This window comes from Amblyomma americanum, chromosome 5 (genome assembly GCF_052857255.1).
Source record: "Amblyomma americanum isolate KBUSLIRL-KWMA chromosome 5, ASM5285725v1, whole genome shotgun sequence".
Classification (NCBI taxonomy): domain Eukaryota; kingdom Metazoa; phylum Arthropoda; class Arachnida; order Ixodida; family Ixodidae; genus Amblyomma; species Amblyomma americanum.
The window spans coordinates 40,514,375-40,537,313 of record NC_135501.1 but is presented as its reverse complement, the minus strand read 5'-3'; the positions used below and the strand labels follow the sequence as shown (position 1 = coordinate 40,537,313).

Genomic DNA, 22,939 nt, shown 5'->3' with positions numbered 1-22,939 from the left:
TTTAGGACTCACTTTTGACAAGAAGCTCACATTTCTACCACACATTAACAGCCTTAAAAAAAAAGCATCCCAAGCCCTCAATGTATTAAAGGTGCTCTCGCGAAAACGGTGGGGGTCCGATAGAACATGCGTATTACACATCTATTGCTCTCTGGTACGCTCCAAGCTGGACTATGGGTGCATAGTATACGGTTCAGCAAGAGCATCCTACTTGAAACGACTGGACCCTGTTCATAATCTTGGTCTGCGACTATCAACTGGAGCATATAGAACATCCCCGGTAAACAGTCTTTACATTGAAGCTAATGAGCCTGCACTAGAGGATAGAAGAGTCACACTGACATGCACATACGTCCTAAAAACCCGTTCTCTTCCTAAACATCTCTGCCATCCCATTGTTACCAAGTGCCTATTCAAAAGATTATTCAATAATAAACCACAATCCATCCGGCCACTAATAATGCGCTTTGAAGATAAATGTGAAGAGTTAGGAGTACTGGATGCCCTGCCGAATATTGCACAAAAATATGAAAATTTACCACCATGGTACAGCCTACCACCATGGTACACACTTACATAAAAAGGAAATGCCACATCAGCTCATACTACAAGAATTCTTTGAACTGCAAGAAAAATATGACACCTTCACTGAATTTTACACTGATGGGTCAAAAACAAAGTCATGTTGGAAGTGCAGTAATTCAAGAAAAAAATGAAAAAATGATACGACTGCCACAGTATGCATCGGTTTTTACTGCCGAGAGTTATGCAGTCTTTGTAGCCGTAGACCAAATAGTAAAAGAAAACATTAAAAATAGCGTCATTTACACCGATTCACTGAGTATGCTCAAAGCGCTGCACTGTAGAAACGCTGCTGAACCCATTATAGGAAACATCATACATAACATAATTAAAATAAAAAAACAAAAACATAACATTATATTCTGCTGGGTGCCCAGCCATGTTGGAATTGTCAGTAATGAGAGAGCAGATGCATGTGCAGCACAAGCTTGAATTGATCAAATAAAACAAGATAACATACCACACAGGGATTTTTTGAAGTTAGTGCACAGTAAACTCAGAATTAAGTGGCAGGCTGCATGGGAAGAACAGGCAAACAACAAACTGCATTCTATAAAACCCGTTTTAGGAGAATGGAAATCATGTAGACATAAGAACGTTTCACTGAAGTTATTTTATGCCGGCTACGCATTGGGCACACACACCTTACACACAACTTCTTACTGACAAAACAAGACAAACCTCTCTGCGAAATGTGCGGCGATGTACTCACTGTAAACCACATTTTAATTTCATGTACAAAACTGGAACAACTGAGGAAAAAATATTTTACAACACTCTACAATGAATACATCCCATTGCACCCCAAGTTGCTTTTAGGTGATCAAGCACTGGTTGATCTTTCAAGTATTTTTAAGTTTCTTAATGAAGCCAATGTTTTAAACAAACTCTAGGTATAAAAAGTGTAACATTTAACAAAAACCTAACCTTGTGTTTGGCGCATCATAGCCATAGTTGCTTTTGCGCCATTAAAATCAATATAACTAACTCAGTTGCCCCCCTGCTGCGCTTGCCTTCTCTAGGCTTCTTGGCATGCCTCAAATGAGAAGAGTCTTGGAGATGATTGTTTGTGAGTGATTTAGCCAAGGTGCTTAACTTTGAAGGCACCTCAACATGCTCACTGCATCATTGGTCACCGATGGGCCATGTTGTGTATTCCTGCTGTGCGGCACGAGTACTGAGTGGTGCTGTGAAGCCACAGCTCAGATTTTTCAGAGTCTATGAAAAACTCGCATGCCAGGTTGCTGTTGCCATCTGTTGTTGGTTATGGTATGTTATCTTTGCCAGATGCGCACTGGTGGGTCACGCCACACCCACGAAAACCTAAGGGTGGCCTACCGACAGGCCATGACAAACATGCATTCATGCATTAGGGCCCCGAAAATTGCTGCCGCAGTGAATGTGTTAATTTCCATGCATGCATGCACGGACATTTTGTAGAAAGTAGCAGTGGCAGACTTGAGCATGGGGATTGCAACTATTGTGCACTCAAGAATGTGAGGCATGCCATGAACAGTAATATATTTTGCTGCTCTATACTGAGCACAGTGCCCATCACCAAAACAGCGTGCTCATGGGGTCATGCGGTCTGAGTTCTTCCCTTGGCAGTTACGTTCCAGTGACACGTTCCTCTGTTTCTGCCATACCCTCCCAAGGCACTAGTCCACTCCTTGCCTCTGACCCTTTCTCTCTTTCCTCTCCCTCATCTTCCCTAAAAGTGGAAAGGAGGATTTCCTCTCTCCACTTTACCACCTGCCAACCATGGCAAGTGGCCACCATCAGCCACAGTTGGCAGGTGGCAATGAAATTCATTCACTAAGTGCTGAAAGTCTTGTGGCTGATGGTGTAGATTTCATGGTAGAATGCAGGGCTATACGGCTAGACCAATCCTATAACATATTCTGCTGTGAAAATTGGCTGCTGCGAGAGAAAGAGATGGCAAGGACTTGGCTTGCTTCATGCCTAATGCAATAAAGAGTGTTGACAATCTTGTCACTGCAAAGCTATTTCACCCAATATTTTCATGTAACATATTTTTGGGCTAACCTGGTGTGCTCGCCCATCCTTTCTGAGGGTGCTTCTGGTAAGACTGAACAACTTTTCATGGTTCCTGCACGTTCATCTTGGAGGAGTATATTGTATACTTGGTACTGCTGTTGCTTGCCTTGTGTAGCCTGCATTGGCAGTCTATTACTATTTTTTTTCACATTATAATTGTAAACTAATCTCATTTTAACTAGAAGATGCCTGATGTTGCATATTGAAGGCAACTACCATAGGGCCTTTAGCATTTCCTCAAGTGTTGAGATAACTCTATGATGGCTAGGATCACGGCAGGCTGCTGTTCGGCCCAACTGCAAAAAGAGCAAACCTTTCGCTGCAGGAAGGCCTGTACTTTGGCTGCATGCCACTGGTCTCGGTGCCACCAGGGGAACGCCCAGATTTGCTGTCGCTGTGAGTGCTGTGGTCTTTCGCACTTCTTTTCACGCACACTTTTTGGGGCTGGGCATTTGCGTCTGCATTGCCAGAGGCTCGCCCAAGTTCACTTCAAGACTAATTTTGATTTGCTTTGAGGACATCTCTGCTGTGAAGATGCGAATCAGGCAGTTAATGTGGATGGCTGAAATCTGCACTAAAATGTTGCTGCTCCGTAGGCCTTTATTTGTGGAAGCAAGGCCAAGCTTCGTCTTCGGTCTGATGTTCCTCTTCCATTGGTGCTGGCCCTCTGGTGCTTCAAGCACCAGCTATCTTCCTTACAGTGCATTCAAATAATTGAACCTTTGTTACTGTGATATCATTTGCGTTGTCTTCTCGCAAAATATTTCTGGCTTGTCTGTCAAGAAATTCCCTGATTGGTCGAGAGAGATTTCGTGACCTTGTGGCGCCATTGCAACCGGCTGCCGTGGTAGGTGGGAACCTGCTCGTCGGATTGTGAGCAGACTGCCCACAGGGGCAGGTCCCAATTAAGTTAATGATTGGTTATGTGACCTTGCAATGCCAGCACAATCTGGCCACCCTGGTGCATGGCAACCTGCCTGCCCACTCAGTTATGAGCTACCTGGCCCCTGGCGCACATGGCAGCGAAATTAATTCAAATAAATTCAATGGAGTTGCCACCCACCGCAGTGCTGTGCATGAACCTTCGGGAGCTGGCGAAGAGCAACCTGGGTCTGACAAGCCCCACCAATGGCTGTGTTTGAAACAGCCACCTGCCGGGGCAGTGGTGCATCGCAGAAGTCGCGTGACTGTTTTGGTCGAAAAGCGACAGTTGCAAACGGTCGCGTTGGTCGAAAGCTGACAGTCGCGGGCCAGTCGCTCTCTGCTTGATTTTGCAGCCACGTGACTGCGAGTCGCAAAACGCTGAATCAATCAGCAAGCGAGCTGAGTTGTCGGCAACGACGCCGCTCGCGGGTGAGCCGAGTGACGAACTGCGCTATCTGCTCCTTGGCTGGCGTAGTTGTTGCTAAGCCTAGCTGGTTTCACATCAATGCCGCAGCTGAGGGCGTTTCGGAACTGACCAGCACTATAACCAAGATGCTACTTTCGTCACCGCTTTATTGTGACGCCTGTCTCGTGATAATATAAAAATATGCTCGTTTTCCGTGACGCCTTCAGCAGCGGAGAAAGCCGACGCTAGGCGATCGAGCCGCTTTGGGCAACAGCAGCAAAGCGGCTATGAGAAGAAGTTTGCTTGTATCCAGCGGCTTGGTACTGGGCAGCAACGCTCAAAATTAATTTATTTTTGAATTTCGACTTTCCAGAGCATGGTACGAACGCGAACAAACAACATACTAGCGCATTTTTATGACGCTAGTGGCAGACATCCAGGCTGGCTGGCAGGACGCTGGTACGGCCACGGTGCACATTGCCGCTATATCTTCCTCTTCGCTCAGGTTGTCGCAGCACATTGCTAGTATCGAGGGGCCAGAGCACTTTTGAGCGCCAAGCGTGAGCGCAGGAGACGTGGCCGAAGCAGACGAAACTCTCAAAAGCGCGCGAACGGTGTCATTCCAAAGAGTTCTCATTTCAAACAAGAATCGAACGAGAAGGCGACCCGCAGGTCACCCTTGGTAGCGTGAACATCGGTGTTGTCAAACTGCGGTGTAGTCGCAGGCGACTGCTGGTCGCGCGACCTCTGCGACTCTCAAGTGTGAATGAGCCCTAAGGTGCACTAAAGAGGAATCTGAACACGTCTTAATGTGGGAACCATATCTACACATTGCGGGTATTGTTAGAAACTTCGAATTATTGTCCTGTGCGGCTGATTGCCCTAATTAAATCTGATCAAATGTCCCGGCTCCTGCCTTTTTTGATCTCTACACGGTATGTAGGGGGAGTCAGCCAGTGCATGGAGTACCTTTCAGCCAGTGCAGTGGTGGCTTCGCTTTCGCTTTTTTTGTTTTTTTAGGTTTCTGTGAATAAACAGTTTCACTTACAGACAACATAGCAGCCAATTAGGCCCACGGAAATAAAAACTGTGGACTCTTTGATTTACGTGTCATGGCCGGGCATAGGTCAGTCTGGCTGATGTATCAATGTACGCCTCAAGGAGCATGCCAATTTCATGGGAAAAAAAAAGACTTAACTTAGCCAAGCATTGCTTCACGTGTCAATGCACACCGTGTTTTGTCGACACGGAAGTGTTGTTTCTGCACAGTGATCAGCGCATAAGGGAGATGGCCGAGGCCTTCCATGTCATCAGAAAGACGAACAGTTGCGTCAGCACACCTTCAGGAGCTTAACCTCCAAGGAAATGAGCCTGTTGCACAGGGGATAGCATATTGGCGATAACTGCACGAGCCTTTGATGCGGTGTTATTTTTATTTTTATTTGCATTTTTGGAGTACATCTGTGTTCGACCATGCGCTTGTGCGTAGTTCTGGTGTATGTATAAGTTGACGTGCTTACTTGAAATAAAATTTAGTTGTAAGATTAGTGCCGTTGTGTGTGTTCCCTTCGTTCTTGGTCCTTGTTGCTTAGCGCTGTTTTAATATTATGGAGATTGTAACAGTGCCTTGCCTGCGCCAGTACTGACACAGAGTGTACACAGGCTGCACAGAGCCCATCCTCCCAAAATGCACTGCGCCAGACTGCCTATGTTAGCTGCTCCCTCCACACTGCTTCCCATGTTCCCTGACCACGGAGCAAGGCTATATAGGAGGTGAAACTCCCGCCAGGGCGAGCGAGCGCAGGCGACCAGAGAAAGTCACAATTTTATGCGCCGACAGGGCCGTATGCAGTGGCGGCGCCTTACGGCGCCTCGTAGAAGCCACAGCGAAAAAAAAAATGCAGCTCCCGGGAAGGCGGCTCCGGTGCACTCTATGGCGTGCTCTCCAGCAGCGCGCGCTCAAAGCAGACGACAAGCAGACGACACGGGTGTTTGCTTCAGCGGGCACGCTGTGACGTATTTCTGCGCCCTTAAGTCAAACAGCAACAGTTCTTGTCGGTGTCTGTTCGAGGGCCGTAATACTAACAGCGCTGCTACGCGCAGTGCGGCATCCTGCGGAATTTGCTAGACTAAGATGGGACGCAGGTGTTTTGTTCAAAATTGCAAAAGCGGTTACAAGTGTTGCAGGGAGAAGGTGAGCAAGGTGAGAAGTTGCCACTTGTTGCCTTCTCGGCTGACGTGTAGTCGCTGCGCTGCACGATGCCCGCGTTCTCCTCCAGCAGATGAAACTTAGCGTGGCCACATACTCGATGAACGTGAAGGCTTGTTTGCCTTCGACTAATGCCAGCAGCGCTTATACCCATCCAATCAAAGTCATCACGCGGGTGTCAAACAAAAGCCCTGTGTACAACCAGAAGCTACAGATCATCTTATAGCTGTCATGGAAAAGAACGTGTTTTAATTTTTTGCTGTGCTCAAATGGTTGAAGCGTAGCACCAGTTGCTCTTCGGGCTACCAGCGGTAAAGAAGCGTGCGACAGTGCCCTCATTAGAAGTCAGGCATGCGCGGCCAAACGGGAGCAACACGCTCGACTCGTTGCCTTGGCAACCGAAATGTCAGTACTTTCTTTCTAGGCCGCCAGCATGATAGTGGCGCCGCAGGCTTGTGACCTTTTCTGGTCCCCGCAGACAGCGGAGTTTCTACTCCAATATAGTCTTCCTCCGTGTCCCTGACCCACTTGTATGGCAAAAGGCAGAAGCCCTTACTCAAATGCTACCAGTTTTTTTTCCTTCCGGTTCGCACATGACCTTGCGCCTACTGTCTGGCTATGTCAGTCAGCATGTTGTGGCCCGCACTTGTGGCGACTAGCATTGGGAACAAGCATTTAGATGCCACTTCAGGGGGCAGTGGACCCTTTGCTTCCTCCAGCTCTCCACACAGCAATAACACAATACTACATGCACATCGTGGTCCACCTGACAGTGCACCACCTCACATTTTTCATTAGCAGTGTTGGTGAATGTGTGGAGGGTTAGCCTCATTGGAATTTCATGTGTGCTTTTAGGTTCTGGTGCCTGCTTTGAACTTCAAGCTGGCCTACTAGCACTGGGTCTGTTCCAGAGTGATTAGTTCAAGCTTTCAGTGCTCTAGCACTAGATGCCTCGCTTGGGAAAAAGCTGCCCTCGCTGCAGTTGAAACCTCCATGTGCCAGCTGCAGTGCACTAGCACTAGGTGGCTCACTAGCGAAAAAACCTTCATGGGTCCTGATGAAGGAGGAGAACCGGTTTCGTGGCAGCTGCAGCCAAGTGGAGAGGCAGAAACCACATCATGCCGGCCACCGCTTACGTTGTCTGCAAAACTCTCATGACCTGTGCGAAGGGTCCATACATATTGCGCTAGTGCACCCAAGTCGCATTTAATTTAACGAAGTAAATCAAGGGTTAACCTTTTTAATTGTACTGTCCAGTTGGCTGATTCTGTTTTAAAATTGATTGAGCTGTTTGATGTTTCACTGAACTTCATCTATGGTTTGTATCGCTATCTGGTGCAGCTAGGACCTCAGACTTGTTACCAGTGGGAGCACGAGCACATATGGTATTGATTTCGAGCCAAGTTTCCTCATTTGCATTTGTTTGTTCCTTATGAGGATAGAAGTTGACCACTGCATCCAGCCTTCACATCCGAGAGACTGCGGGGCAACTGGCCATGGCGGCAGTCAGACCTGTGATGCACGGGAGGGTGCTAGAGATTAAGTTGTGGACAGACATTGCAGTGAGCTATGGAATGGAAAATAATTGGTGTAACGTTTAGTGACAGGAAGAGCAGAGCAGGTCAAGGGTCAAACGTGAGTTAATGACATCTTATTCGGAATCAAGAAGAAGAAATGGGCATGGGCAGGGCATGTAATGCGAAGGAAGGATATCCGATTATCATTAAGGATTACGAACTGGAATCCAAGAGAAGGCAAGCATAGTTGATTGTTTCAGAGTACAGGTGGGCTGAAGAAATTGAGAAGTTTGCAGGGATAAGGTGACTGCTGCTGGCAAAGGACAGGGTTAATCTGATGGTGAATTCCAATCGCAGGCCCGGAGCGGTCTGCACGCTCTCTGACAGAGTGCCTGAATCCGGCGCAGAGCGCGCGACCTGAAATTGCGATTGGAGTACACTTGCTCTGGCCAGAGCATGTAGGTAGCGCTCGTGAACTGCTGAAGGAAGTACCCGTCATTCCTTGCGCTTGCCCGCGCTTTTCGCGCGATTCACTTTTTGAATCCATAGCGGCGGGCAAAACTGATTGTCTCCTACGGAGCTCGGAGAGGAGCCGGCGCGGCAGACAGAAGCCGGCGGACGCGACAAGCCGCCGGAAATGGAGGGCGCCGCTGAAAAAGAACGTCACGCAAACTTCCGGTCGGATCCGCCGATTTTGGCGGAGCATCCCCGGCTGCTCCACGGAGCGATTTCGGCTCGGCAACCGCACCCTGTCTACGATTGGAAGACGCGATCCGTGGCTCACATCTGCGTTTGGAATACAGTTGCCCTGAAAAGAGCAGAAAATGTTGCTCCCGAAGTGCTCCAACTCTGCGATCGGAAGTCACCATGAGACACATGGGAGAGGCTTTTGTCCTGCAGTGGGTGTAGTTGGGCTGTTGACAATGTTGATGAGTTCTGTTCAATGCAGCGCGTTTTGAGCTGTCGTCTGCTGGTGTGCCACTTTTTGTAGACCTGCCATAAGACACGGCAGGTGTGTATGTGCAGGGGAGAAGTCTTGCTGCAAACATTTTGACAAAGCAGGTGTAGCTTATGGGTTGTCAGGCATGTTTTAGGTTACACACTATGAACTTGTGAGTTCCTTTATCTTGCTGCTGTAGCCTTTGTCAGTAGTATCGAGCCCAGGTGGTTTGCAGGCAAGCCTTGCCATAGGGCACTTAGCGACCCTTCATGTTCCAAATCCCTGTGAGGTGATCAGACGTTTCACTCTCAGTCCTGTGGAGGAGGTTTAGTGGTGCTGTGAGTGTCCTTTTGCAAGGCTTGCCAACGAACCTTGTGGGCTGCACATTTTTAACAAAGATTCTACACAGATGCACTGCAAGTTGTGAGGAGTAGAAAAAATGGGTTAACAATTCCTCGTTTTCTTAGCAATAATTTCTCGCACCACAACACAATGAATGTTTTCACAACAGTAATGAATGGCAGTTTATCGGTATCCCTCAAGTGAAAACTGCATAACAGCTGTATGTTACTGGTGCTCACCTACGGAGCAGAAATGTGGAGGCTAACGAGAAGGGCTCAGCTTAAGTTTTTGACTATGCAGCTAGCCATGGAAAGAAAAATGGTAGGTGTAACGTTAAAAGACCGGAAGTGCACAGTGTGGGTGAGGGAACAAACGCGTGTTCGCGTGTTAATGACATCCTAGTTGAAACCAAGAGGTAGAAATGGGCTTGGGCAGGGCATGTTATGCGAAGGCAAGATAACCGCGGGTCCTTAAGGGTAACGGAGCGGATTCCAAGAGGAGGCAAGCGTAGCAGGGGCGGCAGACAGCTAGGTGGGCAGATGAGACTGGGAAGTTTGCGGGGATACGGTGGCCGTAGCTGGCAAAGGACAGCGTTAATTGGAGAGATGTAGGAGAGGCCTTTGCCCTGCAGTGGGTATAACAAGGCTGATGATGATGACATTCATGCAGCTGTAGTATGCCCCTTGCAGGCCCATAGACACAAGGGTGCAGGTTCTCAACTGCCCAGAGAGGTATGTTGCTATGACACGTTCGGTGGCATCCAGAAGGCATAGGCATAGGGAAAGGGCATGCTTTTCTATTGAGCATTCAAGGCATGCATGGGCCAGTGCAGAAAGTAAAATTATTTTGGCAGAAATTTGCACTCAGCTGTGTTTGTGTTGCATTGTGAGCAATAGTATTGCAATCAGGGGTAACAGCAGCTGGCTGTGCAAAGGAGAAAGCAGCCTCTGCGGCTCTTTTCCGAGCGTGCTGCTACCATCTGGCTGGTTGCTGGCATCCTCGTGAGGCTTCCCCACTCAGAGCCAGGAAACTCACACCTTTGCTTTTTTCAAATCTGTGGGTGCATATGTGCGTGTGTGCATGAATTCATGCCTGAGCCCTGTAGGGTGGGACCCACCCAGTCGCATGACAGTGGTGCTCTCCCGCCTTCTGTTTGTGCAGCCCTGAGGTGACCACTGCGTTTCTGGCAGTTGAGGCAGTCATTGAAGTCCTGGGGAACAGCATCTCTACCCTGACTGCGGTGGGTGCACTGTTTGCCTATCAACCAGTGGCTTGCCATACGAGTGTGTGAAGTGCCTACATTTTCTCGTCTCTCGTTTTCTGATAAATGTTGCGGGAAAATTAGGACGCCATTTGTTGAGTAAAAAATTGTTTACAGTCTCTGGGCCTTCATATTGGTCTTTCGCACAACTTGTACTTGCTGCACAATGTGGGCACCAAGCACTAATTGTTGCTAATTGGCAATGTCTGTCAAGGAAAGATGCGTTCATTGCCCTGAGAAATGGATTTAAAATGAAACATTTTTTCTTCCTGCCGCTCGATTCAGACCTGTAATGTTAAGACCGAGAAGGACTCCGTGATCTATGGCTGTACGCTGATACTCGGGATCAGCATACAAAAAAAAAACGATGTTACCCAAGTTTTCTTGCTAAAACGGCCAGCAGTGGCCACATCTGTACAGTAAAACCTTGTTAATTTGGACTTGAAAGGACCAGAAAAAAAATGTGCCAATTTTTGAACGGTCCAAATAACAAATGGCCCTCCGAAAATCGCGAGAAACCATCCGTATCATAGTAAATTTATTTGATGAAAACCAGGGCAGCGGACGTCTGCTTTGGAGATGAAAACTGCGCGGCAACAGTGACTTTTCTTAATAATGTCAGGTGCATTACTGCATACACCCTCTCGGAATTGTGAACACGGAACAACTGCAGAATGATTACGACCTTTGCGGCCACCTTCATAGTGCAGTGTGGTGGCGTGGAGTCTCATCGTGTGGAGCCTCATCACCTCATCGTCATCATGTGTGGGAAGGTGCAACCTGGCAAGAACTGTGAACAGTGTGGGACGAGCACGCAGTTTTGGGCAATGAAAGAATTGGAAGAATCATGCGGTCATAATTGACAGAAAGGGGTTGGCACCGGAATGGTGAGGCGCCTTCTGCTGAGCCACCATGGTGGCTCAGTTTTTATGGCGCCCGGCTGCTGACCCGAAAGATGCGGGTTCGATCCCAGCAGCGGCGGTTGAATTTGGATGGAGGCGAAATTCTAGAGGCCCGTGTGTTGTGCGATATCAGTGCACATTAAAGAACCCCAGGTGGCTGAAATTTCTGGAGCCCTTCACTCCGACGTCTCTCATAGTCCATAAACCAAACCGAACCAAGCCTTCTGGTGAGAAAATGAAAGGACCAGTGATGCACCAAACAGTGTCCGAAACTGCGCAAAACTGTACGCAGCTGGTTGACTAATGGATGGCCGAGCTGCTGTCGCCGTGGTTTGGAGTCAAACTCAGAAAATGAAAGCAAAACTATGCAGCCACACAATTCTTCAACGCCAGGGCCCTCCAAATGTCGTCATGCCTGTTGTTGCCTGATATAACAGGTATGCAGACACCTCTCTGGTGTGATATTTGACATGACGCAGGATATTAGCACTCTGACTAGCAGCTATGTTGTTCATCAGTGACACTTCTCCAGTCAGGAGCACGTCTGAATTAACTGGTGTGGGCTCAGGAGCATCCGAATTAAAGAATGTCTGACACCATAAAATTTCATGGGTGTTGGCAGGGACTGCATCTTTATTCCGAATTATCTGGATTTCTGAATTATGAGGTTTCAGTGTTTTTTATTGTGTGATCATTTTTAGCTTATAAAAGCTCTGTTTTCAAATGAGCCTCTTTTTCATTGGAACGCAGCAATTGTTTGATGCGAGCTAACTGCAGTTTGTCCTCAGCGTCCCTTTAAAGCAGCACTGCACCAATGCAAAGTGCTTGCAACTGGTGCTGTCTCAGACTCTGGGCTGTTGCAAGGTCTGCGCTGGCTATCACTGCAGTTACATGTGGAGTGGTATATGTGTTCCTGTGTGCCTGCATGCAGACCTCGACCCAGCTGCTGCGGCTCGAGGAGTTCCTGTCGGTGGCGGCCCCTTTTGGCCTGCTCCAGTTCACGCAGCCCAGTGTGGTGCAAGACATCCTCAAGGACCGGGAACTGCCTGCGCCTGTGGACACTGCCACCAAAGTTGGTTGCTCGTTGGTCATTTGTGTTTATGGCTCTCCAAACTGTCTGCGGGAGCTTGTGTGAGCCTCTTTTCATGACCTCAACCTTCTCATGCCTTCTTTCTGCTCTTCTTTTTTTTACAAGAGCTCCCATAGGAGCCCGTATGCTCTATCCAGGCTGTGTTCTTTGTCTAGTACAGTGACCCCACTCTTGCGCCAAATGCACCAAACTGCGTAAAACCAGATAAGCTGCGCCATCCCTATAAAAATTGGGAAAATTGCTCCAAACTGCTTCAGACTAGCTGCATTTGAATTGGGCTTTGCTCTGCAGCCATAATGTACCTTAGTTTTTCGCTGCCGTTTCTAAATGTTAAGGTCCGTAGAAGCCCACTTACTATGAACATGCTGTCACGTGGCATTCGTTTCTTATGTCCTGAAGTAGTAGGAAATGGACTCGTAAAAACGGAATGTCTGGTTGCAACATGGGCTTCCATGTGTACTTTTTATATGTGTATGCGCTAACTATCTTCGGTCCCGCAAAGTTCTTGCACACGTTTTCAAGCGACTGCTCGTTTCTCTCTCGCTTACTGCATACGAGCAGCACATGTGTCAAGATCGAGGCCAGTTGACATCCTCAGGCTTGCATGCCTTTAGAATCCACCTTTCATTGGCTTATTAGGCCCAGCATGAGTCTAACTATCGAAGATTGTGTTTAATTATGATGCAGATGTCACTTTTCGTGGTATAATCACATGCTCACATGTGGTGATTTCCACTTATACAGCACATTGCATCTACCAGAATATTGGCTTTGCTAAACCCTGCTGAGTGACAACTTGTGCCAGAGCTATACATGTGCAGGTGTAGCAGCGACGCATCGACAGTGTTCCATGCTTTGCAGTCAAATTTTTGAACAGAGTAAATGGCAATCAAAGCTAATGTCTCTGTGGAAATTTTGCAGGCGGTGTGGTGGACGGCTATGAGGCACAATCCTCCCGTCCACTTGAGGCTGAGAGCCATGCAGCTGTGCATGTTTGGCAGCAAGCTTTTTCAGCTATATAAGGCTTCATCTTAATTAGAATGAATTCATGATCGGTGCATGTGACGCAGGCAGTATCTAGTGGTACTAGATATTGCCCAAGTTCTAGTGGTATTAGATATTAGCTCCAATGCAGAATGTGTTGAAGCTAGATAGGTACCAGATATCTAGCTCCAACACAGAATGATAAATCACATCGTTTCCCATGGTTTGGTTTAGGAGCGATCAGGTCTTTTATTACAGCCTTTTAGCATAGCGCATACCACTACTGTGCACTGTCAGTGAGCATGCGCAGGCCGTCCTGAGGGCACCAGATGGTGACACCGCCAGCAGCGGGCATACTGTCTGCATCTGGAGCAATTGGCGTGTGTGCATTGACCGCACATGGTAGCGATGGCGATTAGTGCTGTGATAAATGTCTCTGTTACACACTGTGAAAACGAACTCATATTTCTCTTACCTGTTTTAAGGCATGATAGGGGTGGAAGGGAGGGAGGACAAGAAGAGTTGACAATGCATGTACGTCGCTCCATTCCGCATCCGTCCTGCAAGATTCATCTTCGGAATGAGCTCAAAGTGTCTACGAGACAGGGCAATGCTGGACGCAAGTGGGCCTAGTTGGTTGGGCCTAGTTGGTGTATAGTGATACAGATGAACGATGTGCGCAAAACACTGTACGAACCACAACACGGGAGAAACACAAGTCCAGCATTGCCTTTTTTTTCCTATTGTCTGCATACATGTAACAGCCATCATTTTCATGCTGTGTGTGGAAAAGGTGCTGTGCTTATTGCGCAGGATTATTGTAAGCTTTTAGTGTATTCCAAGCAGATTTGTTGAATACAATGCTTAAGACAGCACAGGAAAGGATCAAGACTGGCCTGGCTTCCGAGTGCGGCAAGCACAGTTATGCAACAAAATGTGGCAAAACTGGCTTACATAAACAAAAAACTGGCAAGGTTTCAGTGTGGAGATTTAACAAAGCCTTTTAAACTTTGTAAATAAAAGTTGAGCGTCACAGCAGCACATTTGACTCTTTCTAAATTTTATCGCTCCAAACTTGTACAGATTGGAAATTTTAGTAACACTTCGGTTGGGCCTAGTTGGTGCATAGTGATACAGATGAACGATGTGCGCAAAACACTGTACGAACCACAACACGGGAGAAACACAAGGACTGGCGCAACGAACAATTTTAGTGTTCTAGACTGCTCCTAAATGGTCGTTCCTCTGAGCCAAAGTGCAATTTATTGCTCCAAAAATTGCTTCAAATTGCATTTTACCATTAGCGTCAGGGTACTATTTCTTCCTTATCTTGTTCCAAAGCCGCATGGATAGCTTGGTTAACATATAGTTCATATGTTATGGTTAACATATAGTTAATAACGTGTACACTTGGCCATGTATAGTGCTACATATGTCTACATATGTAAGGACACATCACACACATTTCTCAATGGTTGCTCTTTCTTGCTGGCCAACTGGGGACTCTGTGGATCACTGTGCTGTGACTGAAAACTGCGGGTGGATGCACTTTGAAAGCCGTGAATGTGGAGGTAGAGCTGCGATGTGAAAGAGGATGATCAGTTTGCACAAAAGAACGAATTGTGTTGCTGTCTGTGCACTAAAGTTGAAGACTTTTTGGTATTATATGCAAAGAGGCAAGCTATTTACAAAACTAGCAATAGTGTGCATTTCACTCATATTAATGTGTAAATGTTGGTTGAATGTTCGTAATGTGCTCCCATTCATATCAGAGTTTCCTGTGCAGGTCGAATGCATTCACTTATTAGAAAGATGGATTGAACTCGTGTCACAGTTTTCTGATGTGTTAACGTGGGAGGTGTGACAGAATTGACTCAAGTTCATTTATTTAGTTATATATCAACTAGCATTCAACAGAAAGGACAGAAAGTGGACAACACAGTTCTTGTCCACATCTGTTATGTTTTGCTTGCTGTGTGCCGGTGAAATAAAGGAGCTGTAGCAACTCACGTCATCAGCCGTCTTAATTGAGGGTGCATTTGTAGAGAATTACGAGAGGTGATGACCATAGCTAGTGGCAGCAAAGAGTCAGGTGAGCAGAGAAGATTAGGAGTTTTGCAGGAATTGGCAGGTTACAAGGGGTACTGTACAGAGTCAGTTGGCAATCATTGGGAGAGGTCTATGTCCTACAGTGGACGTTGTGGGGTTTGTAACAGGGGGATACGTTTTCCACCCTTAATCGCGGCTGACGCGTTTCAAAACTGCCGGACCCCACCCTGTGATTGTGTACGCCACCAAGCGCACGCCAACCACAGTGGGCCTTGCTCTGAACGGAACAAAGGAATGACAGTCTAGCTGACACAAAAATGCATTTATTGCTACAACAACAGTAACGCCAGATAGCAACAAAGCACGCTAAGGAATCGAGGTCGTCCAACTTACCAGCAAGGTTACGAGCGAATGTTTGCCCACGCTAGGGGCAGGGGAAAATTCGAAGCCGGACGGGACGAGATGTGGGGGAACATTCTCCCCCGTGAGGCCTTGCGCCGCTGGCAGAGAGCGGAGTGCTGCGCCTGAACGTCGGCGTGCTTCCCCAGCCAAAGAGGATGTGCTCTCCTGCGCGTGCACAGCCATTGCCGTCCGCGGTGCTAATGTCACTGCAGTGCAGGTGCCCTCTCCTGTTAGTTATGGTAACTAACTAGGAGGGAGGGTGCATCGCGGGGAAGCAAACATAAGGGGACGATGTGCAGCAAAGTCCCCACAATGTAAATGGACTGATGTTGTGCTGATGACGTCTGGTGCACATTGTAATGTTCGCATTTTGTCAGTTGTATGATGTGCAAGCGCTGCGAGTGCATGTCGGCTGGAGCATGGCATTATCCTCTGCAGGTTCCCGCATGGCGACCAGTGCCATTCCGTGGCAAGGCTGGCCTCCGCCTGCAGCTCCGGGAAGTGGTGCACTCCACACAGGTGAACCATCGTGCCATGCGCCACCTTTGTAATGAGTCAGAAGCTGGGTCAACACCTCAGTGCACACTTTTTGAAAGGCATTTTCAAATGCCCAGATACCATATTTGCATGAATATAACACTGGTGAGCATTATGCACAGATATGAAAAGATAGCTTTGAAAGGCACCTGTTCTGCGAAGGGCACTGATTCTTTCAGGAGTTGCATGGCCCAGAGCCTGTTTTCACTGCCCTTTGAGAAGTGCACAGGGCTTTAAAGACAGATTTCTCATAGTATTTTCGATGTTTCAAGCTGTGTAAAGTGGTTGTTTGACAGTTCTGTTGTGTAGCGATGAGTTATTATTGTTGACCTATTCACAGCAGGAGGCTCTGTCTATGCAGATGATGGTCTCGATTTTAATGTTAGTTCAATATTCTGTGCGATTCATTCTCACTATTAGTCTCTCATAATGAAATTGTGGGATCATCACAGCATTTATTTAATGCCATGGTGGCCTACTTAGTATATTTCTTCAGAGTGTCTTAAATCATTTCCTTAATTTTTTTTCTCCGTTAAAATTTCTTCTCGGGATGTGCCAGAATGTGCTCAACTGTGTGTGTCTTCATCTGTGATTTTAGTGCCACTGGTCTCAGCACAGCTTAACCTATGACTCGTTAAAAGACATAGGCACACGTCATATACAAATTTGTTCAAGATAAATTTATTGCTTTGCAAACTGTAGTAGTGGCTGCAAACTTGAGTTTCATTCATTGCACTGTTGGCGTCCCAATAGATTGTTGGCTTTCAACATCTAAAGGCCAAGTGAGCTCCATGATTAACCATTTCCTTTGCAAGAACTTAGAAGTTACATGGTGCAGAAACCATTGGTATGACATCCCGTTAAAACCATCGTTGCAGCACAACACATGACAAGGACATAGAACAAGAGGACACACACAAAGCATTAACTTCCAACAACTTCATTGGAGGAATCACATCTACCGTATTTACACGATTGTAAGTTGACCTGATTTTCAAAATTTGAAAATCAGAAGTGGGGTGGTCGGCTTAAATTCGAAACCAAAGCATCGCACCATAAATAAAGGCAAGACAAACGAGATATCAGGCATGCTACAGCATGGTTTCATTTTTGTTGCGCAGCTCCGTCACATCGCTCTTGGTGCTGGCCTTGAGCAGCTGCTATGTCAACGCGCAGAACCGGCATCCCCACACCGCGTGAGCCACCGCGGTGGCTGAGTGGTTATGGCGCTCGGCTGCTGGCCCGAAAGACGCGGGTTCGATCCCGGCCGCGGTGGTCGAATTTCGATGGAGGCGAAATTCTAGAGGCCCGTGTACTGTGCTATGTCAGTGCACGTTAAAGAACCACAGGTGGTCGAAATTGCCGGAGCCCTTCACTACGGCGTCCTTCATAGCCTGAGTTGCTTTGGGACGTTAAACCCCCTTAAACCAAACCAAACCACACCGCACGAGTCGGCTGATGGTGGCTGTCTGTAAGCAGCAAACCAGCCCCAGTCCACACCCCACACGCGGCCACAGATTGCGGGTGCTGATAAGCGGCGGTGGCCTAATAACGCCTTTGCGTTCTACTCTTAATAGGTTTTTTCTGAATAGTTTTTTTTGTTTACTTTCAACCGCGCACTTGGCGCTCGCACTGATAGTTGATGGAAGGGCCGCTGTTCCAATCGCGGCGGCACCCCCACTCGGAACCGCAGCGGCACCAGGGAGTGTCTGTAGCCGACGGAAGAGCCGGCGCCGCTCACGCATAGTTTCTCTTTGGCTATGACGCATTTGACTGCTGCCGGCTGCGTTTCAGTTTTTAATGTACTGCTTCGTCATTCGTCATTTGTGCTCCGGGTCCGGCAAGTGACCGACACTCGTTCATGGCTACATTCAAGATGGCTGTCATTCTTTACGCCAAAGAAACGAACTGCACGCCAGGCTGCATGCAAGTTCGACGTTCACAACGGGTGATACAGGTGTGGCACCTGCAGCGAAACGAAATTTTCAGCTGTTCCATGCGATGTCATGATGTGCCTATTTGCGAAGTGCGGGATTTTGCTGCGCGACGATGTTAAAACGACCAGCTGAGGAACCGCAGCAGCTATCACAACGGCAGTGCTAGTGAAGACGATGGTGCAATTGTGGACGAGTAGTCCAGTGACTAATACATTTTCGTTTTGGAATGTGCCCACGGGTGCTCTCGCACGCGGCACCCGATAACGGCTAGCGATAAGCGGAGGTGGCAGGATAGTGCTGTCGCGTTCTATTATTAAAGACCAAGTGTAAACAACTTCAAAGTTTTTTTTTGTTTTTTTCAGAAATTTGATGTGGGTGCTTGACTTACAATTGTGTAAATACGGTATATATGTACACGCTGCATTGCCATGATATCACCAGACATACGTGATATCATCGTGAAATGGCTTTTCCCACAGTGCCGTGACTGTTTTTAAACCGTTGTAGCCAAGTGCCACCGAAAAAGTTTTCTTCACCAAGAGCCGTGGCAAACCATTTGGCCTTCTCCATTAACATGGGGCCATCCACAGGGATGTTTGTCACTCGGACTTCAAGAAACCACACATACAGCGCCTTCTCAACTTTGTCGAAAGCAGCAGGGTGCACACGACATGCTCCCAAGTGACTTTGCTCACCTGCTTTGGGCGTGATGTCCTGCTTGTTTTTTAACAGCATATTTAGAGTGCTCCGTGGAATGTCGAATGCGTGTGCCACGGAGGACTTCTTTTCGCCATCCTTGACGTGCCGCATCACCTCAAGCTTTGCTGCAAACTCCAGATTTTTTCTCTTTTTTACGTACGTAGGTGCCATAGCTCACTAAGTGACAGCAATCACGCACGCTACAATCGGCGCGTTGAATCAAGGACACGCACAAGATAACTGTGACAGCTTCGTATACTGGCCGATGGAGTCGACTGGCATCGGTCGAGTCAAGAAGTCAACAGAATCAGCGAAGGAATGACAAATGCACAAAGGGAAATGAAGGAGAGGGAGAAAACTCAGCAAATGCGCCGTTGGTGGTAGTTGTGCCAGTCATGGGGCACCGCGGGCACAACCACTGCTTGGCTCTTTCCAGTTGTCTTGTCTCCCTCAGCAGTGAGGAGGTGCTTCCCTCACTTATGAGCGGTTTTCTCTCTTTCCTGAGGAGGCATGGCTCGCAAACGTCGCCGCTCGCCTCCGTGCCGCGCATTGCGCGACCGGAGATGCGGCTCTCTTTGGGAAAGTGCACCTTCCAGGGGCCCGGAACAGCGTTCGAAATATTGAACAGCCGGCAAAACTGTAGTTCGATATACTACAAAACTGTGGTATACTTTTGTATAGCATTTTAAAGGGGATAATCTTTGTGTTCGATATAGCCAATAATTCGAAACATGCGGGTTCGATGTATCAAGATTCGACTGTAGTTAGGTTTAGATATGAGATGCGCCAATGCAACTGCAGCTGGAACAGAAGCGCAAGCATTTGTTGGTGGAACAGCTCCTTAACTAGTCCAAACGTGCTCTGTGGGCTTTACACATGCTCTACTGTGCTCTACTACATGCTCTACTCTACTGCAGCTTGGCTGGGGTCAATGCAGTGTCTAGCGGAGGCGCTGGCATTGAACCACTTCCCACACCCAGCAGCGTCAGTGGTGTCTCGACTCCTGCAACGCAACCATTCTTACTTATTGACTGCATGCAGTGCCGCCTGCACCATTTTTTTTTTTGTGCTGTGGCCTAGTTAAGACTATAGTTAACGGCATCTTTGATTACTTTAGGTGATTACAAAGTTCATCCCTTGCTAACAAAGTCATATACAGTCGGTATTCATATAATATCCTCCACTAATCAGATGTCCATCTGATGGTCACAAAAGTTCATATTATGTTCTTGTAATATCCATACAGTCTTCATTTTAACAACAGTGGACGGCCATATAATACCCATATCATAACCACATATGATGGTTGTGAGACATACAGAGGACATTCATCAGATATTTAGCCGATCCAGTTTCAGGTTGGGTGTGGGCTGCTGTGTCATTTTTTCTATGCGCTGTGCAGCTTGCAAGAAAACAAATTTGAATGAAAAGATGACAAGGGCTGAGAAAATCAAGTCGCTCATTACACAGGAAATTTCCATCTTCTGTGCATGATCTGGGAGCGGCATTTGAAATAAGATGCATAGTGAGAAAATTACACAGTAATTTTTGTGATAAATGCGATTGCTTAAACATGTCACCGAGAAGTGCCATTTCCCTGCTATGCATGTCACCTGAAATCTCATTCCCAGTTTATGCAAGATAGACAGAACATTCATGTGTAATGAAGTTGTTAGTTCCTGCTCTGTGCGGTCTTTCATCATACTCATTCTGTTCCCGCAAGCTGTACAGTGCATAAAATAAAGAAGTATCATTGAACAGCCACAGTTCTTGTTTCTTTAGAATATTCCACCTTTTGGGAGTACATGGGCAAGGACTATTCATGCACAGACGTTAAGTATGAAAGAACATCAAGGAATGCAATCACTTGTGCTTTGTCCTCAGCCATATTTTATTGCCCAGTCAGCAATAGATTACCATCTGTTGCCATCCATTCCTTTACTCCAGATCCTTGTAGGCCTGTGTTTATAGTGCATTGTGTTGAAGAGTACTGTCAGCAGGAAATATGGGCAAAAAAATGGGTGAGCTAGAATGTGCAAAAGCTAATGTTTCACCCGGCTGGTTTTCTGTCTTTATTTAACAGTAGCAAGGGCAAAGAGCATCTGACAGAAGCCAAGTACACAAACGTGCATCCATTGTGGCCTTTCCTAGCCTTACCAGAGTTAAGATTTAAGCAGCTGCAAAGTCTTAACAGGAGCACAAGTTTAGTAACGCATATTAGTTTTGCCCTCTAAGTCAGCTAGAAGCATCCTGAAAGGAAGTTACACTAGTGATGCAAAAAACAAATATGGCACATGGAGAAAGAAAGCAAGAGACAGGTATCCAAGAACACAAATATTTGTGAAGTATGGTACAGTTCAAATGAAAGGAAATGCTGAGATACCAAAAGCAGACTAAAGCCACAGCAAACTCAAACCCAAGGACACCAGCCAAGATTTCAAGCACATATATATGTAATGGCACTTTTGCAAAGCGATTAAAAGAAGTTAGCATGTGTAGTGCACTAACGATTGATGTATCCAACTGTAGTCACGAACACCGACAACTGAAGAATGAAGTAGCAGATGCCCCTCGAAGGAGGCCCTCCAGCCATTGGCGTGGATTAATTCTCATGATGTCATGGTTTACCCCTTGGACTTGCGAGCGTGACGTTGCAGGGAGTGGCAGATGAGAGGGGATTAATCCCGGTTTAATCAGGTTAACCACTGTGTCATGTAAATCAGTGCAAGCCCTTGATTGGAGGGCCTCGTCTGAAGGCCATCTGCCGCATGGTTCTTGAGTTGTATCCGACTATAGCGCAGTGGGACGGCAGTGCCGATCACTGCATGTTTTCAGCAGGAATGAGCGTGCATGTGTCAGCATATCTGGTCAGGTATGCTGACTACGTGTAGGTGGTTATTGCACGCAGTTATGAGGTAGCAGGTGTGAAAAAGTGCAGTCAGAGCCAGTTGTGATCTTGTGAAAAAGATACAAAGAAGACATGTGGCAAATTTAAACATAAGAGCTTGGCTAAAAACAAAGCACTCCACTTAGTTTTGCAGGGAAAGTACCAGCTCATTTGTGCAGGCACGCCTCCATGCTGAAGAGGAGCAATGAATGAGGAACTGTTAGCAAATTTTACACCAACACAAGATCTGGCCAAACCTTTCTTCTTCAGCTGCTGGAGGCAGGACACGGTCCACCTTTTCTATTAAGGTTCATAGCATGTGCAGTGAAATGTGTTCCAACAAAGTGCAGGGAAGAAGCACTTCCTACACCATGTCCACCTAACTCACAGCAACTCTAGCTTTGGCCAGGCAGTGCAGCTCCTCCCCCTTCTTACTATTAATCAGCCTCAGAAACTACTACCTCTGGCCTTTCCTCCATGGACACTCTCTCCTCTAAAGGTGAAGAAGTCTGTTCCAGGTGTGAATGCAAAGAGCCGCATGCCACAGGCAGCACTTCTGCAAGCTACTCTCGCCTACTTAATCGAAGAATACACGCAGCACACCCATACCTTCACCGATGGTTCAACTACTAAAGAAACTTCTTCTTGTGGCCTTTATGTGCCCTCAACAGGCCATGCCCTTTCTTACCGGCTGCAGCGGAGGACCTCTTCTACAACAGCTGAGCTTCACGGCATTAAGGAAGCTGTTTCTTACATCCTGCGCCGAACCGCCGGCCGTTGGGTTATCTTCACCGATTCATAAGCATCTCTGCAGATCCTGGCCAACCTGCTGAAGAAAACGAATCACCAGCCAGTTTCCCTGGACATTGGGTATATCCATCATTTAGCTATTGCCGCAGGCCACTGCATAACATTTCAGTGGGTACCTGCTCACTGTGGCATTATGGCTAATGAAAAAGCAGATGAAGCGGCCCGTAAGGGCCATCAACATCAGAGATACATTCGAAGTTTTCTCATGAAATCTGATGCGTCCCAAATGGCTAAAAGTTTTGCGTACGAAGAAACGTATCGGCTTTGGAGTTTGCCGACACATCAGTACCAATTTCTTCACTCAGTCGACCCACATCTTAGATCAAGACTCTCACCCAGAATTCCTCGACAACTCGAAACACTTTATCACCGACTTCGTCTGAATGCTGCATATACAAATGGC

General features: G+C 47.2%; 1 protein-coding gene across 4 annotated transcripts in view; it reads left to right on the top strand.

Moving 5' to 3' along the window:
• The window catches only part of LOC144132396 (AP-5 complex subunit mu-1-like), a 106,703-nt gene that overhangs the window by 26,750 nt on the left and 57,014 nt on the right, over positions 1–22,939 (top strand). For 3 of the 4 annotated variants that reach the window (XM_077664778.1, XM_077664775.1, XM_077664779.1), the window contains exons 4-7: positions 2,966–3,036; positions 10,140–10,218; positions 12,073–12,213; positions 16,105–16,185. In XM_077664778.1, coding sequence (XP_077520904.1) covers positions 2,966–3,036; positions 10,140–10,218; positions 12,073–12,213; positions 16,105–16,185 — 372 coding nt within the window. The remainder of the gene's footprint in view (positions 1–2,965; positions 3,037–10,139; positions 10,219–12,072; positions 12,214–16,104; positions 16,186–22,939) is intronic. The other variant, XM_077664780.1, reaches the window with a different exon arrangement.